Source organism: Miscanthus floridulus, chromosome 14 (genome assembly GCF_019320115.1).
Source record: "Miscanthus floridulus cultivar M001 chromosome 14, ASM1932011v1, whole genome shotgun sequence".
Classification (NCBI taxonomy): Eukaryota; Viridiplantae; Streptophyta; class Magnoliopsida; order Poales; family Poaceae; genus Miscanthus; species Miscanthus floridulus.
In genome coordinates this window covers 51,800,250-51,823,817 of record NC_089593.1, presented here as the reverse complement: position 1 = coordinate 51,823,817, position 23,568 = coordinate 51,800,250, and the positions used below count along the sequence as shown (strand labels likewise).

Sequence of the window (23,568 nt, the reverse complement as noted above, 5' to 3'; positions counted from 1 at the left end):
CACTATTTTGTTTCTTGGAGGACCAAGACACAAGTGATCTACCAAGCAAATGGCACCCTCCGGATGTGCTCTTTCTATCAACTTTGCATGTGGCGTAATCCGAATCGGAATAGCCAATTAATTCAAATAAAGCTCCTTTGGGATACCAAAGACCAATGCTTGGTGTGTGCTTAAGATACCTAAGGATTCTTTTTATGGTAATTAAATGTGTTTCCTTAGGACTAGCTTGAAATCTAGCACACATACACACACTAAACATGATGTCGGGCCTAGATGCGGTTAAATATAATAAGCTACCAATCATAGAACGGTAGAGAGTTTGATCAACCGGGTTACCTCCCTCATCTAGGTCGAGATGTCCATTTGTAGGCATTGGTATCTTGATTGGCTTACATTCATCCATCTTAAATCTCTTGAGAAGATCTTTTGTGTATTTCTCTTGAGAGATGAAGATGCCTTCTTTCATTTGCTTGACTTGAAAACCAAGAAAGAATGTAAGCTCACCAATCATTGACATCTCGAACTCCTTCGACATGAATTCACCAAATTCTTTGCATGAGTCTTCATTTGATGATCCAAAGATGATATCATCAACATATACTTGACAAATGAAGATATGCCCATCAAGCTTCTTGGTGAATAGTGTGGTGTCGACCTTCCTAATGGTGAAGCCCTTCTCAATGAGGAAGTCCCGAAGGCGCTCATACCAAGCTCTTGGGGCTTGCTTAAGCCCATATAGTGCCTTGGACAACCTATAAACATGATTAGGATATCTAGGGTCTTTAAACCCGGGAGGTTGATCAACATAGACTAGTTCATTTATAAAGCCATTTAAAAATGCATTTTTCACATCCATTTGATATAGTTTCATTTCATGATGTGATGCATATGCAAGAAGGATACGGATGGCTTCTAATCTTGCAACCGGTGCAAAGGTATCTCCAAAATCCAAACCTTCAACTTGAGAGAACCCCTTTGCAACTAGTCTTGCCTTGTTCCTCACAACAACACCTTGATCATCTTGCTTGTTGCGGAACACCCACTTCGTTCCTATGACTCTTGCACCTTTTGGTCGCTCTTCAAGAGTCCAAACTTCATTGCGAGTGAAGTTGTTCAACTCTTCATGCATGGCATTGATCCAATCCATATCTTTAAGAGCTTCTTCTACCTTGGTAGGCTCATAGCAAGAGACAAAAAGAGTGATGAGCAATAAATGAAGTAAGTTTTTGAGATTGAGTCATCACACCCTTTGTTGGACTCCCTATGATGAGATCTTATGGATGATCTTGTAGGAGAGGTGTATTTCTTCTATTGACCACTTGAGGAGGAGGTTGTGGAGCATCAACATCTTGTGCTTGTACCACCATTTGCTCATGGGAGATATGAGTATCTTCATTTTCTACTCTCCCATCTTTTTCACCATCTTGTGGTATATTTGATGAAGAAGGTTGGTCAATGACTTGTACATCATCTTCATCATCTTTTGGCTTGATGTCTCCCACTGGAATATTCTTCATAGCCTCCCTCAATGGTTCATCACCTACATCATCAAGATTCTCATGTGCTCCTTGGGAGCCGTTAGATTCATCAAATTCCACATCATATGTTTCTTCAACCAAGCCAGTGGCATGATTAAATACTCTATATGCTTTGGACTTCAATGAGTAACCAACAAGAAAACCTATATCACAATGTCTTTGAAACTTCCCTAGGTGTTGCCGCTTCTTGTAGATATAGCACTTGCAACCAAACACCCTAAAGAAGGAGACGTCCGGCTTCTTCCCAATGAGCAACTCATATGGTGTCTTGATAAGGAACTTTTGAAGAAATAGGCGGTTGGATGCATAACATGCGGTGTTGATTGCTTCTGCCCATAGAGCTTCGGGGGTGTTGTACTCATCTAGCATTGTCCTAGCAAGAGTGATCAAAGTCCGGTTCTTCCTCTCAACTACACCATTTTGTTGAGGAGTATAGGTTGCGGAGACTTCATGTTTGATTCCAACTTCATCACAATAAGCTTCTATGTTTGTGTTGTCAAATTCTTTGCCATTGTCACTTCTTATCTTCTTGAACTTCACTTCAAATTCATTTTGAGCTCTCTTGGCAAACTTCTTGAAACAAGATGCAACTTTCGGATTTGTCATGAAGGAAGAACACCCATGTATACCTTGAATAGTCATCCACAATCATAAGACAATAGAGATTTCCTCCCAAACTCTTGTATGTTGTTGGTCCAAATAAATCCATGTATAGGAGTTCTAGCACTCTTGTGGTTGACATGAAAGGTTCGGTTGGATGAGTGTTTGCAACTTGCTTGCCGGCTTGACATGCACTACAAAGCTTGTCCTTCTCAAACTTCACATCCTTCAACCCTCTTACTAAATCATTCTTCATAAGCTTCTTGAGTGAGCTCATCCCAACATGAGCAAGTCTTCTATGCCATAGCCACCCAAGTGTTGTTTTGGTGAATAGGCAAGTCTTCAAGTTTGCATTTTTAGAGGTGAAGTCAACTAGATATAAGTTGTTGTATCTAAATCCATTGAATATCACTTGTTTGTCATCTACTTTGGATACAACAACCTCCTTCTTGGTGAATAAGCATTGGAAGCCAAGATCACGCAATTGCCCAACGGATAGCAAGTTGAAACTCAATGAGGCAACATAGAGCACATTGGAGATAGAATGATCATTTGATATTGCCACTTTGCCCAATCCTTTAACCTTGCCCTTTGAATTATCTCCAAAAGTTATTTTCTCTTGTCCATCTACCTCTTCATCTAGTGAGGTGAACATACGAGGATCACCGGTCATATGTTGAGTGCAACCACTATCAATAACCCAATGACTTCCACCGGTCTTGTAGTTCACCTACACACAAGAGATTCAAGCTTTAGGGATCCAAACTTGTTGAGGGCCCTTCACCTTCTCAACAAGTGACTTAGCCACCCAAATCTTCTTAGGCCTACTCTTGTTGGGGGGTCCTAAGAACATGACTTTCATCTTTCCACTAGAATCTTTTCTAAGCATGTAGTGAGCATTGAAAGCAAAGGTCTAGCATGCTTGGGCAAGGGTTGTGGTGGTGGAGTTTAACACTCATGAGCAAAGTGACCTTCTTGTCCACACTCAAAACATCTCTTTGGCTTTAGCTTTGGCTTTGATTGTTGGTGTTGAGCTTGAGCCTTTCTTCTTCTCTACACTTGCCATATATCCAATGCCACTTCTATCCATCTTCATGACGGTATTCATGAGTAGCTCACTTTGGAGATGCTTGCCTCTAGCAAACTTGCTCAATCCCACCTTGAGATGCTCTTTCTCCATCTTGAGCTTCTTGTTCTCTTCCTTGAGAATATCATTGTTCTTCTCTTCCTTGAGTTTCTTGTTTTCTTCTTTGAGCTTCTCATTCTCAAAGATCAACTCTTTGTCGTGATCAAGAGTTTCTAGCACAATGGTGTTGTGACTTTTCATCTCTTCAAGATCTTTCATGAGCTTCTCATGGTCACTCTTGAGCTTGACATACTCATCATAGTCATTGCACTCAACCACTTGCTTGCCTTTGCTACTAGATCCATGCTCAATGCTCTCATCAATTAAATCATCACATGAGGTAGCTATATCAATCTTAACAACATGGTTAGTAGCATCATGTGGCTCATTTGGTAAGAATTCTTGTGCAATAACAAGGGTATCATGATTGATCTTTAGAGTTGTATATTCATCTTTTAGCTTGTTGTGACTAGTGATAAGCTCATTGTGCACCCACTCAAGTTTATCATGTTTATCTTTAAGCTCTTTCTTAGAAGATTTGAGCTCCTTGAGTTTAGATGATATAGAATCATTTGTTTCTTTGAGCTCATCATTAGCCTTTTCTAATGTATCACACTTAGCTAAGAGTGAATCATTTTTAGCATCAAGTTTTTCATTTGTAGCTCTACTCTTTCTAATGATCTTAGTGTATTTTCTTAATATTTTGACAAGATCATCATATGTGGGTGAATCATCATCGCTATCACTATCATCATCACTAGCTTGCTCATCATCACTACTATCATCACTCTTAGTTACCTTGCATTCACCCTTGGCCATAAGGCATAGGTGTGTTGATGGCAATGGTGGCGGTGAGGATGCAAGATCAATAGCAATGGCGGCCACCTTCTCATTGTCACTCTCATCATCGGATGATCCACTTGATGAATCAATGTCCGTGAGCCAATCACCGACAATATAGGCCTTGCCACTCTTCTTCTTCTTGTAGAAGTCTCTCTTTTTGCCTTCTCTCTTCTTGTATGGCTTGTTCTTTTTCTTTTCATCTTCATCACTTGAATCATCTTTCTTGCCCTTGTTCTTGAACTTGTCTTTCTTGGGCTTTGTGCATTGATGAGCTAGGTGACCAAGTTCGCCACAATTGTAGCAATCCATCTCGGAGATTGGCTTTCTTCTTGAGCTAGTGAAGAACTTCTTCTTCTTGCCGTCAAACTTGATGCCACTCTTGTTTAGCTTCTTTAGCATCTTGGCGGTCTTCTTCACCATGAGAGCAAGACTTTCTTCATCATCTTCATCACTTGAGCTCTCATACTCAAGTCTTGCCTTGCCCTTATCTTGGCTAGCTTTGAATGCTAAGTCCTTCTCCTTCTTCTTTGTAGAGGATGAGCCATCTTATGGTGTGATGTGCATGTACATCTCATGAGCATTGATCTTTCCCAAGATTTGTGTCGGTGTAGCGGTGGAAAGATCACCTTGATGTAGCACGGTCACAATGTGCCCATATTTGTCAATGGGGAGGACACTCAAGATCTTTCTCACAACGTCGGATGGTGACATTTGAGTAAGTCCAAGCCCATTGACTTCGTCTACAAGAACATTTAAACAAGAATACATTTCATTAGCACTTTCTTTGGGAAGCATCTCAAAAGAATTTAGCTTTTTAATCACAAGATGATAGCGTTCCTCACGCTCACTCTTGGTTCCCTCATGGAGCGCACAAACGTCCGACCATAGTGCATGGGCGTCTTTGTGGTTCCTTACACGATTAAACACATCTTTGCAAAGGCCTCTAAAGATGGTGTTGCGAGCCTTTGCATTTCATTTTTCATAGTTTACTTCATCGCCTTGAAGTTGTGCGGCATTCTTAGGTGTTGGGAACCCTTGAGAGGCGGCTCTAAGAATTCCAACATCTAGAGCTTCTAGGTAAGCCTCCATGCGAATTTTCCAATATGGAAAATCATCCCCCTCGAAGATAGGAGGAGGTCCATCCCCGTGAGACATCTTGCTCTAAGTGGTTAGGCTTAAAAACGTGAGCACGAGGCTCTGATACCAATTGAAAGGATCAAGATGCCTAAGAGGGGGGGTGAATTGGGCTAATTCTAAATTTTCTTGCAATAATCAAATCCTACGGATAGCCCAATTAACCCCTTGTGCCTAGAAAAGTGTTTCTATCAAAACAACGCACAAATGACTTGCACCCTATGTTCTAAACTTACTCTAGCATAGCAATTCTATGAATGTAAAACAAGTATTGAATTGCTCAAAGTAAATACTCAAAGTAAGTGCTCAAAGTAAATAGGGAGAGAAAGGAACGCGGCGATGTTTTGCCAAGGTATTGGAGAGTCGCCACTCCCCACTAGTCCTCGTTGGAGCACCCGCGCAAGGGTGTAGCTCCCCCTTGATCCGTGCAAGGATCAAGTGCTCTCTACGGGTTCATTCTTCGACACTCTGTCGCGGCGAATCACCCAAAGCCGCTCACAACTTGAGTTGGGTCACCCACAAGCTCCGCCGGGTGAACACCAAACTCCCAATCACCACCAAGCCATCTAGGTGATGGCGATCACCAAGAGTAACAAGCACGAACTCTCACTTGACCACGCGAAGCCTAATGAGAAGATGGATGCACACTTGTCTACTCTTGATTCACTAATGAGGTTTCACTCTTGGATTCTCAAATCACAAACACCTCACTAGGACCTTGCTCTTCTTGGCACTCACAAACGTGTTTCTCAGCTGTTGGAATGAGCAAAAGTAGCTCCACTCACGAGTGGAGCTTCTATTTATAAGGCAGCCTGAAAAACGAACCATTATGAGCTTCTACGGGTGACCGGACGCTCCGATCGTTTTGACCGGATGCTCCGGTCAGTTCAACCCACGAATAGTTTTCAAGTGATGACCGGACGCTATCAGGGTCCGGTCAGTACCGACCGGACGCGTCCGGTCGCTCTTGGATGCTTACTGTAAACGACCGGACGTTGGATACTCAGGGTCCGGTCACCACTGACCGGACGCGTCCGGTCGCACTTTCTCAAGTCTGGACCCTTACTGGAGTCAACTGGACGCTGGCCCTCAGCGTCCGGTCACATGACCTTCCAGCATCCGGTCACACCAGACTTGTTCTTCATAGTCAAATGAACTGACCGGACCCTGCGGCCAGCGTCCGGTCGCACCGGAGCCAGCGTCCGGTCAGTATTTGACCCTCCATTCACTTTCAACTCTCGATCATATGTGAATGAAGTTAGCTCCAAAGGATCTTAGGCATTCATAGGAGCTACCTAGAGCTAGTTTTAACAAGTGTGCACCACACCTAACTCACTAGACTCAACTAGGTCAAGCTACCCGTTCATACCCCCCTTCATAGTACGGCCAAAGGAAAAACAAAGTCCTAAACTACTCTAAGTGTCTCTCCAACTTCAATTTACACTTAGAACTAGTTATCCTTAACCTTGTCGTCCGTCCTTTGAAAACCGAAACGATTTCCATCGTAGGGGCATGACAACCTCGATTGCCCAATCGATCTCCATTACCATGACCTAACTTAATTGCCTCTGCAAAACACACGTTAGTCATAGTAATCTTGTATTAACATTAATCACCGAAATCCACTTAGGGGCCTAGATGCTTTCAGACGGTTTTAGTGACAGTCTCCGTGGAGCCCTAGGACTCGGAGTCTAGATTCTCCTCCAGGATGGTGTGGAGGGATGCTTTGGGGCATCGGCCGATGTGCAGCATATTGACAGTCGGTGAGAGCTGGTCAGAGATCTGGTCATCGAGAGGATAGATGTCTCCCACCTGGTCGGCGAATTTGCCCCTTAGGGCATCTTTGTAGGAGGCGGCGACGCTGGTGAGCCCGAAGGGTAGGGCTATAACCCCTGAAGTTTCCTGATCAGCCTCCGATAGATCTGAATCGGAGGGTGGTCGGCGCTGAACCAGAGTGGTCAGAGCCAATTCTGCGATGGAGAGGTAGTCGGTGAGCTTTTGGCCAACCTGGTCGATGGATGCGATCAGATCGTCATTATCGATCCGCTTCCTCGGGTAGCGGGGGAGTGGGCGGCAGATTGTTGATAAAGATGACCTTGGAGGCGGTTCCGACATCAGATCTACAGTCATAGGTGTTGGAGTGGTCGGGCAGAATCGATCTGCACCGGCTCAATGATCTCGCTGTCTCCTTTAGCGTTGATGACCTAGGAGATCGATTTGACCGTAAAGATCTGGTCGGGTTGTGGGAAGGACGAAGACCCTGCAAAATGTACCATCTTGTTCGACATGGAAACAACACGCACACCCCTACCTGGCGCACCAACTATCGATAGATTATCGTCGGCAGTCCTTCGAGGGGTATCCCATGAAGGTAGATTGATCGGCAGAGATGCGTGTAATCGAGAACAAGAAGACAACAGAGACACAAGAGTTAGATAGGTTCGGGCCAGTCAGCACAACGTAATACCCTACTCATATGGCATGTTGGTTTGTATTGGCGATTATATGATATTGCGTGTGTTTTGAGGGGGTCCCTACCCGCCTTATATAGTCTAGGGGGGCAGGGTTGCAAGTCGTTAGATCTAGGAGATAACCAGAAAGTAACAACATATTACTATGAATCATGGGATCGAACGTATCCTAACAGATCTTGTAGTATCTTCAGGATATCTTCCTGGTGTCTTACGGGGCGCACCGAGCAGCGCCGTGCTCTACAAGGCTTCGTCTTGTGGGCTAGGACCACCCCTGGGGGCAGTAGCCCATGTATTCTGTCGTGGATATCTAGGGTCGCACCCCCCACAACAAGCGCCTTCCGAAGGTGTGTTATTTCGGGCGGTTCTGCCACAAAAGGCGCACCATCGGCATAGAGGCGGAGAGGGCAATGCGGTCGAGCATGAATTAGGTGGAGACATAGAGATCCGACGTTGAGGCGGAGCTGGCGGTGCGGCCAAGCGCAAAGGCGGAGATGGCCGATGCTGAGGCGGAGTGAACGGTCCTAGCATGGATCTTGTCCTTCCTCGTCTTCTCCTCAACAGACACCCCCACCCCCTCTTCTCCTATGCCAAGATGTATCGTCCTCTTCCTCTTCTCCGCATCGATGTGACGCCCCTCCCCCTCCTTCATCCTCAAACCTGCCAATGGAGTTCATGTGAGGGTAGGCATGGCCTGCGTGCCATCGAGGAGGCTTCCTCGCCTGGGCCTCCATGTGCAGGCACGTAGGGTCAACATGCAGGCATGGAGGTACGTGGTGAGAATCACGGTCGTCGGGATCTGGATCAAGAAAATGGGGAGGAGCGCGAGAGAGTGTCGTGCGAGGACCGAGTAATGATTAGAATATAGTGGTACGAAGGTATTTTCCCTTCATCCTTAGCGTGTGTCCAGCCCTCAAACGATTGTATTTCTACTAGGATATGGGGATTGAGGGCTAACAAAGAGTAGAAAAATAAAATAAGAAATCTATTTAACAAATATCAAGGTTGGCAAAACCATCCTATATTTTAATCGAGACCCTGATTACTGACAACTCTTGGCAGCTTTGGCCCTAGCCGGAGAAGGAAGGAGAACAATAACCAAGAGAGGTGTTTTATCTTCGAATAAAGGATAGTTCTATTTCTAAATACGGCATAGCTAGCGCCCGGACGTCCGCACACTAGCCCTCGTCTGGACGCCCACGGCCTGCCCCGCCTGCTGCACCTGCTCGCGTCTGCTGCTACTACATGCCCACGCCTGCTACTGCTATGCATGCCCACCTACTGCTTGCTACGCATGTTGCTCGCCTGCTGCTGCTATATGCATGCTATGCATGCTGCTACACCTACGTGTGTCTGCCCGCATGCTCTGCACGCCCATGCCTGTTGCTGCGCTCGCTTCTCGTGCCTGCTAATAAAAATACTTGCAACATGAAACACTTGCTGCAACATACGTATGAAATAGGTGAAATATTTGGAACATACACTTGCAACATATGTGTATATCCACTGCAACATATGCAACACCCAGATAAAACATTTGCAACATGTCTGAAATAGCTGAAATATTTAAAACATACCCTTGCAACATACGTGTATAGCCATTGCAACATATGCAACACCAGATCTACTTTTATAACATGCAGAAGAAATACTTACAACATACCTCTAAAACATCTAAAACACTTGACACATACATTTGCAACATACGCTTTCAATACAACATGGTGGATGACGCGGCGAGCTGGTGCGGTGGAGGCCTTGCGAGACGGCCGCGACATGTGGGGCGTGCGACGGCCAGGGCGAATCCACGCGGGTGGGAGCGAGCAATGGCGCGCAGAGCAGGCAGGACATGCAGAGTGGTCCATCTTGACAGACGCCCGCTTCAGTAGCATTACCCTTCTAAATAAGGTGTAGGGATGTTTTCTACTCTTCCTTTTTAGGGCCCCTTTGGAATGGAGTTGAAATAAAGGAAAAACATAGGATTGAGATTCCATAGGATTAAAATATTGTAGCAGTCTTTGGTTTGTAGAAATTGCTCATAGGAATTCGAAAGGAAACTTTCCTTTCCCTTCAATTCCATAGAAAAACAATCCACTTTAGACCTCATGGAAAAATCCCTATGCCCAAGGAACAAGGCAAACAATGGATTTATTGGACCAGCCTTGTGTCTACTCAAGAGAGTGGAATAGAAATAATTAGGTTGATTTAGAAAGCAATCACTATTTGCTCCTTAAAAATCAATTAAGATTCATGTGTTTCTCGTTTGCCTATCAAACACCTAGGTATGAAAATTTCATATGTTTTCGATTCCTTTGTTTTGCACTTGCATTCCTATTCTATTCCTATTTTTTTCCCTTTTCATGTGTTTTATCATTCCTGCACTCCAAATGAGGCCTTAATTTGTAATTGTAAATCGTTCTGGTTTTTCAAGGATACATAGCTTTTATTACGTATCTAGATAATATACATGGAGTATATTTCTAAATAGTCGATCGATCTCTTGACCTAGCCATGTTGATTTCAATCGGTCTTACTGGGTCTCTCTTTAGTTCGTTGAGTTTGGATGGCTCGAGAATGTGTTGGCTCTTCTGGTAGAATGGGCTGGTTTGGGGTTGCATTTGTTTCAAAAGTTCTGTTTGACAGGGTCTCAGTATTCACTATTCAGTTTGCAATATGCGCAAGCAGAATATTAGACCAAAGGTTGATGTTTCTTACAAGATGGGAACAGGTACTATCTGCATATGGATGCCAAAGTTGCAACAAACAGCCTAGGCTGGAACTCAAAACTGTACTATCCACGCAGTTATCCTTACATTTCTCAACAGCACGGAAAATTGGAACCAATACCAAACCCATTATACAATATCTGCCATTGTTGTTCCCACAGCTACAAGAGGTGCAAATTCAGCAATGAGTATCGGCTATAATTCTGTATACATGCCCCCTACCAAAATCTTTTTCTTATGTACTAGCTTTGCTCTACAAATTAAGCAAACACCTATCCTAGCAGGGGCCATCATACTAGACACGATGAAAAAACCAACACACATGCTTGGTTGCTTGGAAGCGAGACGGAAAAGCCTCGAAAAGAATACCCTCGGTACCAATAGACAGCAGCAGTAACACTGAAGGTTGATGCAGCATTGATGGGCTTGTAGGCCTCAGCACAGGCAGCAACTATACTCCTCTACCAGCCTTTTTTCAGTTCGAAGCCTCTTATCATCTAGGGCATACTGTTGTCGAGGCCTTTGTCAATGGATTGAAGCTTGATGAAGGTTTCTCAATTATAAATTTTCACGGGCTTCTCATAGGTGTGCCGATTCTGCAAACAATATAAAAAACAAACAGAAGACTTGCTTCTAAGGTACACAAACATGGCAGTTAATTTGAGGAACAAATGATATACCCCCATCAAACCCACAAACATTCTACATGCACTCTTGCATGTAATGCATGACCATGATTACTCAGCTGCTCCCAACTTTTTGCACAACAAATTGCTAAAGCAAATTAGCAAAGTCCATTCATGTTAATATTCTAAACACCCAACAACAGATATAAAGGTGGGCAAAAAGATATAAGGAATCACACAAGCGCTGGCCTTCCGAGAGTAAAGCTACAATGACACAACATAAACATAACCAGGAATAGAGTTCATGGACACATCAAACATCTATTTCACTCATTTCGCAACAGAATAGCATTGCCTACCTGATTGGCTGTGTAAGACCTTTTCGATGTTGTATCAGTGTGCTCCAAGCCAAGGTATTGTTCCCAAGCACCATATACATCTCTCCTCTGTATTATAAAAAGCAAAGCATCATGTATGAACATAGTGAACAAGAGAAGGTATGCATTTAAGCATACTGATGAAATCACTTGCCTGAAAACGTGCTGATACAACATCAGTGTCCTGGAGGTACTCTGGCCGGTTCATGGATATGAATGCAAGCTTCCACTGATCAAATAAACATTATCAGTGTTATGCATAGCAGTATGGATTGCTGGGATGAGAATGTTATAGTTTGCTAGAAATCTGGTATAAAGTAGTTAACAAACTAAATACAAGGGCATGAAGTTGCCAGAATTATGGCTCATCAATCCCACGTATAAACCTTCACATAAAGATAAGAATGGCTGGACTGAGGCTTAAAAGGTCAGCCCACCTACCAAGTAAGGTGCTCGCTTTTCAAAAGGCGCTCAATGTCTTCTCTTGAAAGACAAATTCCAGCACCCATTCCTATCAACTAATAATGTTGTACTCCCTCCACTCCAAATTATAAAATGTTTTGGCTTTTCAAGATACGTTACTTTTACTATGTATCTAGACATAGTGTATATATCTAAATACATAGCAAAAGCTATGAATCTAGAAATGCCAAAACATCTTATAATTTGGAATGGGAGTAATAACTAGAGAAACTAAGCCTTGACATGATTTTGCACAGTGCACACGCAAGGTGGCAGAGAGGTTTGCAACAATAATTTAGTTTCATTTCAGTGCCTCAGCTAGCCGAAGCATGTGCATGACAGGAAGGGGGCCAAAGCATATTGCCCTGACAGGAAGGGGGCAGAATGGCAAAAGGCAAAAGCTAAGACGGCAATTCCCGAGGGGCAGCAAGACCACTAGGTAGCCAGAACTAATGGACAACTGTTGGATAGCAGTAAAACTTAAATTAACCCCGTATTTGGTTGGAGCAATAAACAGATTACATTCAGCCCACGCTGTACCATTCTATAATAAATAGTAATAATATAAGGATATATTACCTTGGAGAACTCATCAGGAACTCTAAGTTTTCTCTGGATGCGCTCCATTACCTCTGCAGCAGTCTCACCTTCACGGATAACCATCAAAAAAGGATCTCCAAAATTCTGAATTTGCTGATTCTGATTAGGGTCTTTCATGAAATGGTAAACATGAATCAATCGATCATGTGGGCCGAGATTCTTCTCTTCCTCTGGGATCTGTTTCAAAATTGACAGAAGCAGTGTCATGCAAGACAACTTTACATAAGTATCACAGACAATTTTCTCATCTACGTAAATATAATTGTATTTTTCAATAGAATAGATCAAAGGGTCAACATCAAGAAAATGAAATAATACGAACCTCCTCAGCTCGTAATGTCCAGTACTGATCATTTATGTTCTCTATCTTCTCATGAGGCGGAAAGATCTGCAGAAAATACTTATATCATCCTAACAATGCCAAATTTAAGGAAAAAACGTAACACTAATTTTAGAAAGAAGTTCAGAAATTCTAGAACATTGCATTAGAAAGAGCCAGGACTCTTCATACGGGAAATACTTCACATAAACCATGCACGAACCTTATAAATCTTATGGTAAAATACTTCAAGCAAGCGGAGCTCAGCATCAGGATTAGATAGTTCAACCTGTTGAACATTAAAATGAGAATTATAGACATGCTTCAAACTAAGAAAAAAGGATACTATAGTAAATAGGTATAGTTATTATGCAGCAAACCAACAGAAACATCATATTCAAATTCAATTCAATTAAAATTCAGGAGAAACTCTGGGTAAACTGAAAGACAGATTTGTGATCACCTTGGTTTTCAAATCAGTAATCACGTCACTGATAGTGCTATTTCTTGGAAGTCTTATGCTATGAATGACAACCTGACAAATCATGTGCCTCAGTGACATAACTTAGGAATAAAATATGAGCATAGGAACTAGTGACAAACATGACATGAACCTCGTCTTTTGTTGCATGGTGGAATGCAACTTTAAGTGTTTTCAAACACTGCAATTCTGGCAGTGGAATGTCCAGAACCTCATAATACAAGATATCAGAAGTCTGGAATGAAGCAAAAGTAGCATAAATCACTGTCATGTTTTCAAATGCAGTAATGCACTTAATGAATAAACAAAGAAAGAGAATTCGACCTGATTATAATGAACAAGCATATCCAGTAGATGTTCTACTCCCCTATATCTAATAGGCTGTGGTTTAGGTTGCTGAGAATAACAATTGTGAGATGTAAGACGGATCTTTGAGGGATCATCCAACCCAAGTTGATGTGCAACTCTCTCAACAACATCATCATAAGTATGAAGCTTTGACCTACGTGAAAACAAGAAACACATATATGTAAGTTGATTCAAAACTATAGTTCAAATGTAAAACCAGTTTATCAGTTTGATTTGCAATCCCTTACAATTCTAAAGAAAAATCATCCTCCTTTGGTTTGTCCAGAGACCGAAAGTGCACAACCTAAAGTACAAACAACACAAAAGTTACAAGTGAACTCAGTAACAGTAAATTAGTTTGCACTTCACAGAAACAGCAAGCATAACTATGCTTTCATAGTAAAACAAATCAGAAATAAAAAAAATTATCATTACAAAGCAACGACGAGAAACTATTTTACATAGAAAACATAGTTATGGTTTTGACAAAGTTATTTTACATTTACATAGTTATTTTACATGTCAAGGTAATTTGGTTTTTGGTCCTCCGAATATATTAATTTCATAAAAGGTGTTAGGACTTGGGAAGCTCATGCTCACCACGAATACGTAAATGAAGGTGAAGAGAGAACAGTATGTCAAAAACACAGTGAAATAAGAGGGAATAGAAAAGCAGAGTTTGGTAAACAATGAGATAAGTTGAAAACGTTAGTACTGATTTGTATCCAAGTATACCTGCCTATTGTGAACATACTCCAAGAATGAAGGAACATCAGGATAGCGCACTTGTGTATCACCATCTGGAACAGGAGCCTTTTGGAAACAGATGATGTCTCCATCTTCAAGCTAAAGCATAAGAAAACAAATTCAAAAAAAAAATCAGCGAATGCCTTTGTTGACCATAGAACTAAAAAAAATATTTGCATCTAAAAAGAGAGAATTCACAAACCTGACTAGAACGGAAAGTAAGTTTCTTGTCAATATGTTCACACATCACATTTGGCTCAAACTTAATTTCCTGCAGAATAAGAATGTCAAAAGCAACAGAATATTCAACTTTGGAAGATCATCAGGACAGCATTATTAAGTGCACAACATTGTACTAAATTAAAATTAACCATTGCGCAAGATACACTCGAACAATCAAGGACTTGAACAGATTGTATGAGCACAAGGAGCACATAGGCAGAACATGCATACTGTAAGTTACAATGTGAACTCGAGAAATAAATACAGAATTGTGAAGCACCTCATATAGCTCAATTTCTTCATTTGGAGAAAATCCTGCCATTTCATTCAGTTTTGTCAATATTTCAGATGGCTTTCCCAGAGCCTTCACAAAAAGCCTACCGACAAAACTGTAATAGCAGGGCGATGTCACCATGTGAGTCATCTGTAATAAAAGTTCAACAGAATGATCGACAAATATATTAACAAGAAACATACCGAAGCTCTTCCTTCTCAGCATTATAAAGCTTGAAGAAAAGAAGTATGTCTTCTTTGCTCTTCTCAGGTGGACGAATTGGACACAACTCCTATGTAAGTAATAATTAGAAACAACCAAGCATCTCAAAATCTAGAAGGCATAAAAAAGAGGGAAAATAGGAGAATAAATAAACAATATTTACTGGTCCAAGTTCAACTTCCAGAAATAACTTCAGCTCAGCATTGTGTGCCTTATTTGAGACTTCCCTAAGCTGCCCAACCTGTGCAATAAAAGAAAATAAATTGAAATGACAAATGGATTGACACAAATTAAAGAAGTAAAAGGCTAGGATATGATGCATATTATTTTTCACTATTTTTGAAATATTGCCACATAAATACATCCTTATTGTCTACTGCAATAATACTAGTATTCTACATTCAAGAAATTCAACCAAACTGATAGATCAAGAGTTCAAATAAACTAATGCTACATGTTACATGTAAGCAAATCTCAAACACTAAGAAATGCACACAAATTCACTTGTCCTCAAATTGCAAGTGACATGTGAGGTAGAACTTGCAAGTGATATTGGACAATAAAAGACACCTTTTCCACATAAAAAGAATGCCAAAAGGGAGCACAAAGTTAAAAAGAAAGGATAAATAAAGCAAATGAAAATAAAACTTAACACCAGTTGAACTTCAAACGTGATGAACCAAGTGGTATTCCACATATTTAAGTACTTGATTGAAGTATTATAAGTGTGGACTTCTAAAAACAACAAATGACTTACTGATTGTGCTTCCTCATGGGGGGTCAATGGACGATTCGGCCGGTATGTATGGTTCTGCCTCTTAGCCCACAACCAGAAGCGCTGAAACTGTACAGGGATGCCAAATTCCTTTGCAACTTCCTCCTGAACAATTCATTTGAAAATCAAATGAGACTACCAAAATCAAATGGTGTGTAATGAAAACAAACTGCTATAGCTTTGACGCAGAGTATAGAACACAACTAGAAAATTAAAGAAATCTGGAATGCGGTAAATGGAATGTTCCAAAATGGTAATGAAAACAATTAATCAGCCAGACCATAAAGCAAGTTTGCTGACTATTTCTGGTAGGTGCCCAGTTTTAATTTTTAAAGATAGAACTTGCAACAGAAAATAACACTGCTTGGAGGGGCTTGAACTTGAGTTCAAAACCACCATAAATGTAGCAGCTCAATCCCTTGCAAATAGGCCAGTAGTATCCAAATATCATAACCATGAAGCCATGGTATGAAAAAACATGTAGGGTTTTTTAGGCCATTACCTTGAATGAAGTAAAAGGCAACTGCTTCTGAATGCGGAAGCTGCGAACTTTTTCATGGTCCACCAGGTCAAAATATATATTCTTACCAATTTGCTCCTTCAAATCCTCATCTCGAGCAATCTATTTTCATTTTTTACAAACAAAGTTCTATCAAGAGGAGTCACCAAGAGAGAAGTTAGCTGCTGGTATGACTGAAACAAGAGCAGACCTTTATGATAGTGTAGAGATGAGCTTCAGCCTTCTCCTTCTTCTTGTGCTCTTTCTCTTCTTGTTCTTTCTTCAACCTTATCTGTAAAAGAACAGTTCAATCAATCACTATCTTCAACGAAAATACTAAGATGATACAAAGAAAAGGGGTAAAGTATACAAGAACTACTTACCCGCAAATGCTCAGCGATATCCTTCTCATCGACATTACACATTATTTTCTCCTTGTCACTCTCACGTATATAGACAAGCATATATGCGTTCGAATACTTTGTGAATTTGAATGGTGTGTTATTGAAACCAGGGTTTATTTGAGGCAACTGTTCCATACAAAGAATAAAGTTAATCCAAGTCCACAAGTAATGCATTGTACTGAATGAACATTTGTTATATAGAATGTTACCTCTTCCTCACCCCCATACTGCTCTTCAAGTGCCTTTTTAATGTCTTCTTTTGTAACCCGCTCATCATCGAATTTGTACCTGAAAACCAACCAGAAAAAATTCATAGAGATGGCATTTGTAAAACATTTGCAAAGATATGGTAACTGGATGGCAATGTGCTGTGCATAAGCAAAGAAAGTGATTCCATGTGCCATCTGGTTAAATAAGAGATTACTGTGAAAGAAGGCTCTTTATCACTGTGAACTGTCAGTGCAGCTGATAGAGATGATAAAGCTAACCAACAGATTCAGAGGATTGCATTGCATGTTGACACAAGACACAAGATGGTGATAAAGCCAGCAATGAGTATACTGAAGTTGTGAGCAGGGCTGAGTGTAAATATACACAATACCCAGTTCAATATCATGCAGCTGTTACATACATACATAACACAGATATATATATATCACGCCCATCCATTCTAGGCCCATATGTTGTATATATGAGAGACATTAAGTCTAATTGAGAGGTTATCTTCCCACAAATTATTCCAAGGTAACAGCAGCATGGAGCATTTTAAGAATCACAAATGTCTTATGCTTAAAATGCTGGGCCACAATCAAAATAATGGTGCATACCAGAAAATTATTAAGGCAAACTACCAGAAGACACATCTACCAGCATGAACTGAAACTCATGAGATGGAAACGCACCACTGATCCGAGAGCGTTGGCCGAATAAAAGCATAGTAGTGACCACCATGTACTCCCCCACTATGAACAAGAACACTGAATGAAAAAAGACAGGCAACATCAGCATAGAAAAAATGGATCATTTTTGTACGCATGCTGTCAAGATTACATGAATGTGAAATTAACTGTCAGAACAAAGAAGACAGCAATTTTTTTCAAATTTGCACATTTTCTAACACAGCTTCACTATGTAGGGCAAAAGGACAATGTTGCATACATTCAATTTATTGGCCAATTTCTACACTCAGGTTCTTCTGTATTACATTAACCAGAGATCAGCAACTAGAAAAAAGTAACTGAAACTGGGGCATCCTTTAAAGGAGAAGTGCTACACTGGTTGGAATTTCACATTTCTATATACATGGATTAGATTTTTCCATTATAGCTGTTGCATCTATATACCATTCAAAGAATTGGAACAGTTTATGACAAATAAATTACCTGTGAAGCGTATAGAGGTTTCTAATACTTCGATCTGCATCTGGAGAAAGATATTTTCCATTGTCTCTATCAAGATCAAGTTGAAGAGGGAACTCATAGCGGTCATTAATCTGCAGAAGTAGGTAGTTCATCATGAATCCTAGATAATCTTATCAACAATTTCTTAAACAAAAGACATCTAATGTTAATTGTTGAGGAAGCCACACATAGACAACAGAAAACTGAATTAGGCAAACAAGAACATGAAACAGATAATCCTAACAAAAGAAAGAACCAGAGCTACAAAAAATTGATCATGATTTTTTGTCTGAATGAGGCATGTTTTATTCAGGGTAACATGTGCACATCCAAATGACGAATTTTTTATATAAAATACAAGGTGCTGGAGGTGTCAATTATCACAACTTAAAAACTACTTGCATCCTAAAGAAGCATCAAGTCACAGTCTCTATTCAAGCAGTATGGTACTGGGCTATGTGCATCAACTGAAATAACCGTCATAATGATCTATTTACTGATAACTTCGTAATTGTAAAGAAAAAACACAAAGCGTAAACAGATGTTTGCCGCTTACCACATTTTTAACATGTTCCCCAACACTCATATGAGTGACTGCACCCAAACAGAAAAAACTGGCAGTGACTAACTGGAACTAATTAGTTCTATTTTAATCCACTTCACAGCAAAGAATTAATATTGTTGGCACCAAAACAGATTCAATAACCCCCAAAAATAGCAAAATATGTGTTATTGTGTACCAATGCGTACAAAGACTAATTGCATTGTTCCACAGTTCAAGGAGTTAGTAGCAACTGTGATTGTTGAGCGCTTAACAACAAGGAGTCAAAGATACAATCACATCAACTCTATGCAAATTCTTGCAGACCTTTTAGAGAAAGAATTGCTAATTGTGACTTGAAAGAAATTACGCAAATATTGCTAATATCAATCTAAAGCTTACGATTTGGTCAGTGCCAAACCCTTGGCATGCCATGACAACCAGCATTTCAATTAAAAAAAACTATCTGCTTGAAACAATGATAAAGATGTATAGAAGTGGTTTATCATTTTGACGGTGGTAGTTAGCACGGTTCTAACCTTAACCATTGTATCTCGCATGTAATCATATTCAAAACGCTTCAGTTGAAGCTGCAAAACAGGAGGGAAATCGAGGAAGAGCACACCTTTCCTTGCATCCTGAAAACAAAATAAGATTGAAATTAAGGTACAACTGTAATAACAAAAAAGGTCAGAAAAGATAATCATAACCGAACTGATAATAAGCCACACAGTTTTTTTTGTCCAGATGTAGCAGAGTGCTCTGAGTGTGTGTTCTGGTTCGTGTTGCACATCTTTTGTTGGCATTCAATATCATGTGTCTGGTGCTTGCTAGAGTGAATGGGAGAACTGGGGGTATCTTTCTTTGGCGAGGAGAGTTTGGAATTGCAGTAGGCACTGTGGCGCTAGATGGCTGTGTTTTTGTTCGTAAACTGGTAACCCCAGTAAAACAGATGGTGCTGGCTAAGCTTTCTATAAAGGCCAGGCTGAAGTTTAGACTTGTTCAAAAAGAACATAAGATAATTATGACAGAATTCTGTCATTTCATTGAAATACCAGGAACTTTCCTAAAACTCTGAAAATCAGGTAATCAGCATCTACTACACCTAAATATCCAGCTACAAGGCCATTCATAGAGCAGGATTTGTGGGAACCTGTAAGCCATATCGCTCCGCATGGTATTTGTTATCACCCTCTAGACGCTCCACTTCCACATACTTATCAAATGATGCATAAACATCACGACAACCTTTCACATCAAGTTGTAGATCTGCAAGCCATGACATAGGCAACTATTATTTATATATCATAGATAAATATATGATTTTCATGCAAGTACAATTAAATGACAGAGCCTACCGTAAAATGATTCTTTTCTGCTAGATTTATAGTCCACGTTAATGCACTCGATGTAATTAATGTGGTGGCCTTCAAATAATTGTTCAATTGTTCCTTCCACAACAGTTCCCTGTGGAGAAAGAAAAGTTAATAAAAAGTAAATTGATGTATTGATAATTCAATATTGTCATATTCACCTTCATCTTATCTTCCAGTTTCTCACAAAGAACTCTGTTGAGTTCTTGCACATCATGTTGCATGAAAGAATCATAAGTATCCCATCCAAAGGATTTGGTCAACTCTTTCGTCGCTACACTGTTGTCACTATACTGGAGCTTGTAAAAAAGGCTCTGCAGGGCTAAAGGGATACTCCCAGATGGCATGTCATTCTCAGTTGTTGGCATATGATATACAGCCTATAAAAACATTTCAATAAATTGGTTCAAAATTCAGGCATTTAGAGAAACGCGTAGAACAGAACAATGATTGATCTCACCTTTCTAAAATATGGTGTATGGTATAACGTTTGAAGGAGAGAGTTCATATAACAGGTAGCACCTTGATTCTTAAGACCTACAAAACCTGTTTCTTTTTTCGAGTCATAAGTCCAATAATCCACCATTCTGCGGACAGCAACCTCAGCGTCTACAACAACGGTGTCATTCACAAGATAGCCCCTGCTTGGGTCATATAGGTCACTCAAAGGCATAAATGATGTGAAACCCCAGTCGCTCTCGCGTGCATTAAATTGGTGCTGGGTATCTGCCAAACATGGGACCAACATATAGATTCAACCAAAAGAAATATTCCAGAAATAGTGAGAAACTCAATGTAACTAAAGGAAAAAAATGTAAAGGTGTTATAATAACATATAAAAATGCCAGATTGAAGGAATTAATGAAAAAAAAAGGTTGGCAATCAAACCCTTATCAGATAATAATTCTAGTATTTATACATCACTTGATAAACTATTAGCAACTGAACCGAAGGTTAGCTTCAAGCAACTGTGAGTTGGTAACTGAGCACAAAAGTTCAAAGTAAGAAACAAACTGTTAGGAGTTTTTGGGAAATCTAAATAAGCACAACTGCAATCAACACAGTTTTGAGAAATGACTGTTTATGAGGCAGCAATGTGGGTCCAGTACTCCTGTCCAGACATGTTTGCAAGTTTCAAATGGCATGCATTGGACTCTGTCATCCATATCCGACATATATCATTGTTGAACATATTATACCATACACTATAACAGTGATCAACTCCGTATGTGATTGATGATCTACATACATCCTAACAAAAGGCACATTCAACAATATTAATGCAGCTATTTGCAAAGAAATAGAAGTCAAAAGAATCTTTCACAATCGACATAATAATTATATTTTCAAGACAACAAATGCGGTAAAGCTGACAAGCACACATGAGAGTTGAGACGCTAGCTTGAGTTGTCACTTGCCAAAAATGATGAGAAAAAATAGACACGCAGCTGGGAAACATCCTACAGAAATCAAGTAAGTATGAAAACCAAAAAAAAACTTACCTAGAAGTGAATTAACACCCTTAAAATTAAAGCAACTTAAAATAAAGATTTTATTAAACTTAAGAACTTTATGTGTCATGCATGTGCTACATATGCTTCCTACATATATCTTGATTCAGAATAACAGAGGGACAGAGCTTCACCCTTGTCTATGATTTTGCATATTAGTTGTAATTAGTTATAGGCAAATCGAATGTGCACCTCATTTCCAGTTAACCTCATGCTAACATGATAAAAGTTTGACAATTGTCAATGATCAAATATAACTGCCAATGACCTCATCATGTTCCAGCTCAGTTGAAGACTTGTAAGTTATAGCCCCAACTTCCATGATGGAATGGCATTCACAAGACAAGCAGAAGAACATTAAATGAAGAAAGAGATACCTTTCCGAATCGTATACTTGGGGTGGATCTGATTCACAACAGCCAAGCTGAACTGAGCATACCGGCTCCACCCGTATGGAAGGTTCCCAGAATCCGCAACATCCAAATACATCGAGAAGTGATCCACATTGTTCCCCTTGGGGAAAATTAGCACACGCCTGCAAGCAAAAAGTAGCACATCCATTAAAACCCACCAAGCGTTTACCCATGTTTCCGGCAGCGGTTACAGTGGCAGGAGATCCAAACGCTCACCATTTGTATCCTCCAACGACAAACACATCAGAGTAGTGCTTCTTAGTGTTAAGACGGCTGAAGTTCTCGATCGTCCAGGTGAAGCGCGACGTCTGTGGGTCCTCGGGCGGCTGGCTCTCCGCTGTGTTGGCGGGCTCTGTCTGCGCAACAACTAGCAGCAGGAACCACGACAGCAGCCACCACGTGTGAGATGAGATCAACGAGAACTAGAAACACGTAAACCCACGAGCAAAAGCACAGAAGGCGCAGGAAGGCTTAGGTCCTCACCTTCCATCGGCTGTGGGGCAGCTTCCGGGCCAGCAACAGGGAGCTCCTGGTGCGGCACCAGCATCTCGTCGTCCTCCTGCTGCTGCTGCGAGGAGGGAAGAGCGCGGGCTGAGGGTTCAGATCCGGCCCGGCGCGTAAACCCTGGCGCGAACCCAAGCACCCTCGATCGGCGCGGCGGCGAGGGTGGACTGGCCGCGGAGATCGGGGCGAGCGAGCGAGAGAGTGAAGGAGAGCACGTACCTCGAGAGGGGGCGGCGTCATCATAGTCATGGGGTCGTCGTCGCCCGCGACTGCGGTGCGTGTGCGAGAGGCGTCCGCCAAGCGGCGGCGGCGGCGACGGCGGAAGGCGGCGGGAAGAGGAGGAAGAAGGGGCGGGGGTCGAGGGCGAGGGCGGATGCGAGGCGAGGCAGGCGAGGGGAAGCTGCTGATGCGGTGAAGGGGGAGCACAGGTCGGTCGCGTGCTGTCGGGGGCGATTTCGTGATTTCCTGGGTCGAGTCGAGCGGCACGGCACAGTTCAGACAGGAGCCGAGCTCAAGAGTTTTTGGGACTCGCGACTACCGAGCTCTCTCTCTCTTCTCGACAGAGTCCACAAAACAATAGCCTTCATTTCTAGTAGCATGTACATAGACGATTTTCTTCCCAATTTAGGTGGTGTTCGGATCCAGTGACTAAAATTTAGGAGATATATCGAGACGATGTTACATAGGAGTGTTCGGATACTAATGAAAAAATAAATTATATAATCCGTCAATACTCTACTGAGACGATTTTTTAAGCCTAATTAATCCGTCATTAGCAAATGTTTAGCTGTAGCACCATGTTGTCAAATTATGGACTAATTAGGCTTAAAAGATTCGTCTCGTAAATTAGTCGCAAACTATGTAATTAGTTTCGTAATTAGTCTATATTTAATACTTCATGCATGTGTCTAAACATTCGATAAGGACATCGACTAAAATTTAGGAGGGGCAACCAAACACCACCTTAGGTCTCGTTTAATTTAGGCGGTAAAGTTTTGAATGTCACGTTGGATATCATATGGGATATTACAT

The 23,568-nt window shown here is 41.2% G+C and overlaps 1 protein-coding gene across 2 annotated transcripts; it reads right to left on the bottom strand.

Moving 5' to 3' along the window:
• Nucleotides 1-10,466: 10,466 nt before the first annotated feature.
• Nucleotides 10,467-23,014, bottom strand: LOC136505992 (ubiquitin C-terminal hydrolase 12-like). 2 transcript variants are annotated; one of them, XM_066501116.1, is made up of 31 exons: nucleotides 22,756-23,014; nucleotides 22,516-22,597; nucleotides 22,249-22,399; nucleotides 21,997-22,154; nucleotides 20,569-20,834; nucleotides 20,270-20,488; nucleotides 20,094-20,202; nucleotides 19,889-20,004; nucleotides 19,275-19,373; nucleotides 18,177-18,286; nucleotides 17,697-17,771; nucleotides 17,004-17,082; nucleotides 16,774-16,920; nucleotides 16,602-16,682; nucleotides 16,394-16,513; nucleotides 15,874-15,996; nucleotides 15,280-15,357; nucleotides 15,098-15,186; nucleotides 14,901-15,009; nucleotides 14,601-14,669; nucleotides 14,387-14,497; nucleotides 13,900-13,955; nucleotides 13,628-13,805; nucleotides 13,437-13,538; nucleotides 13,286-13,357; nucleotides 13,046-13,111; nucleotides 12,826-12,891; nucleotides 12,483-12,680; nucleotides 11,596-11,670; nucleotides 11,424-11,510; nucleotides 10,467-11,034 (listed from the first exon to the last, which is right to left on the bottom strand). In XM_066501116.1, exons 1-31 carry the CDS (start codon nucleotides 22,783-22,785, stop codon nucleotides 10,993-10,995), a joined length of 3,363 nt encoding a protein of 1,120 aa, XP_066357213.1. In that variant the 5' UTR covers nucleotides 22,786-23,014; the 3' UTR covers nucleotides 10,467-10,992. The 2 variants fall into 2 exon arrangements, with proteins under 2 accessions (XP_066357213.1, XP_066357212.1); XM_066501115.1 differs by having other exon boundaries at nucleotides 22,516-22,600; nucleotides 22,756-23,013.
• Nucleotides 23,015-23,568: the final 554 nt, after the last annotated feature.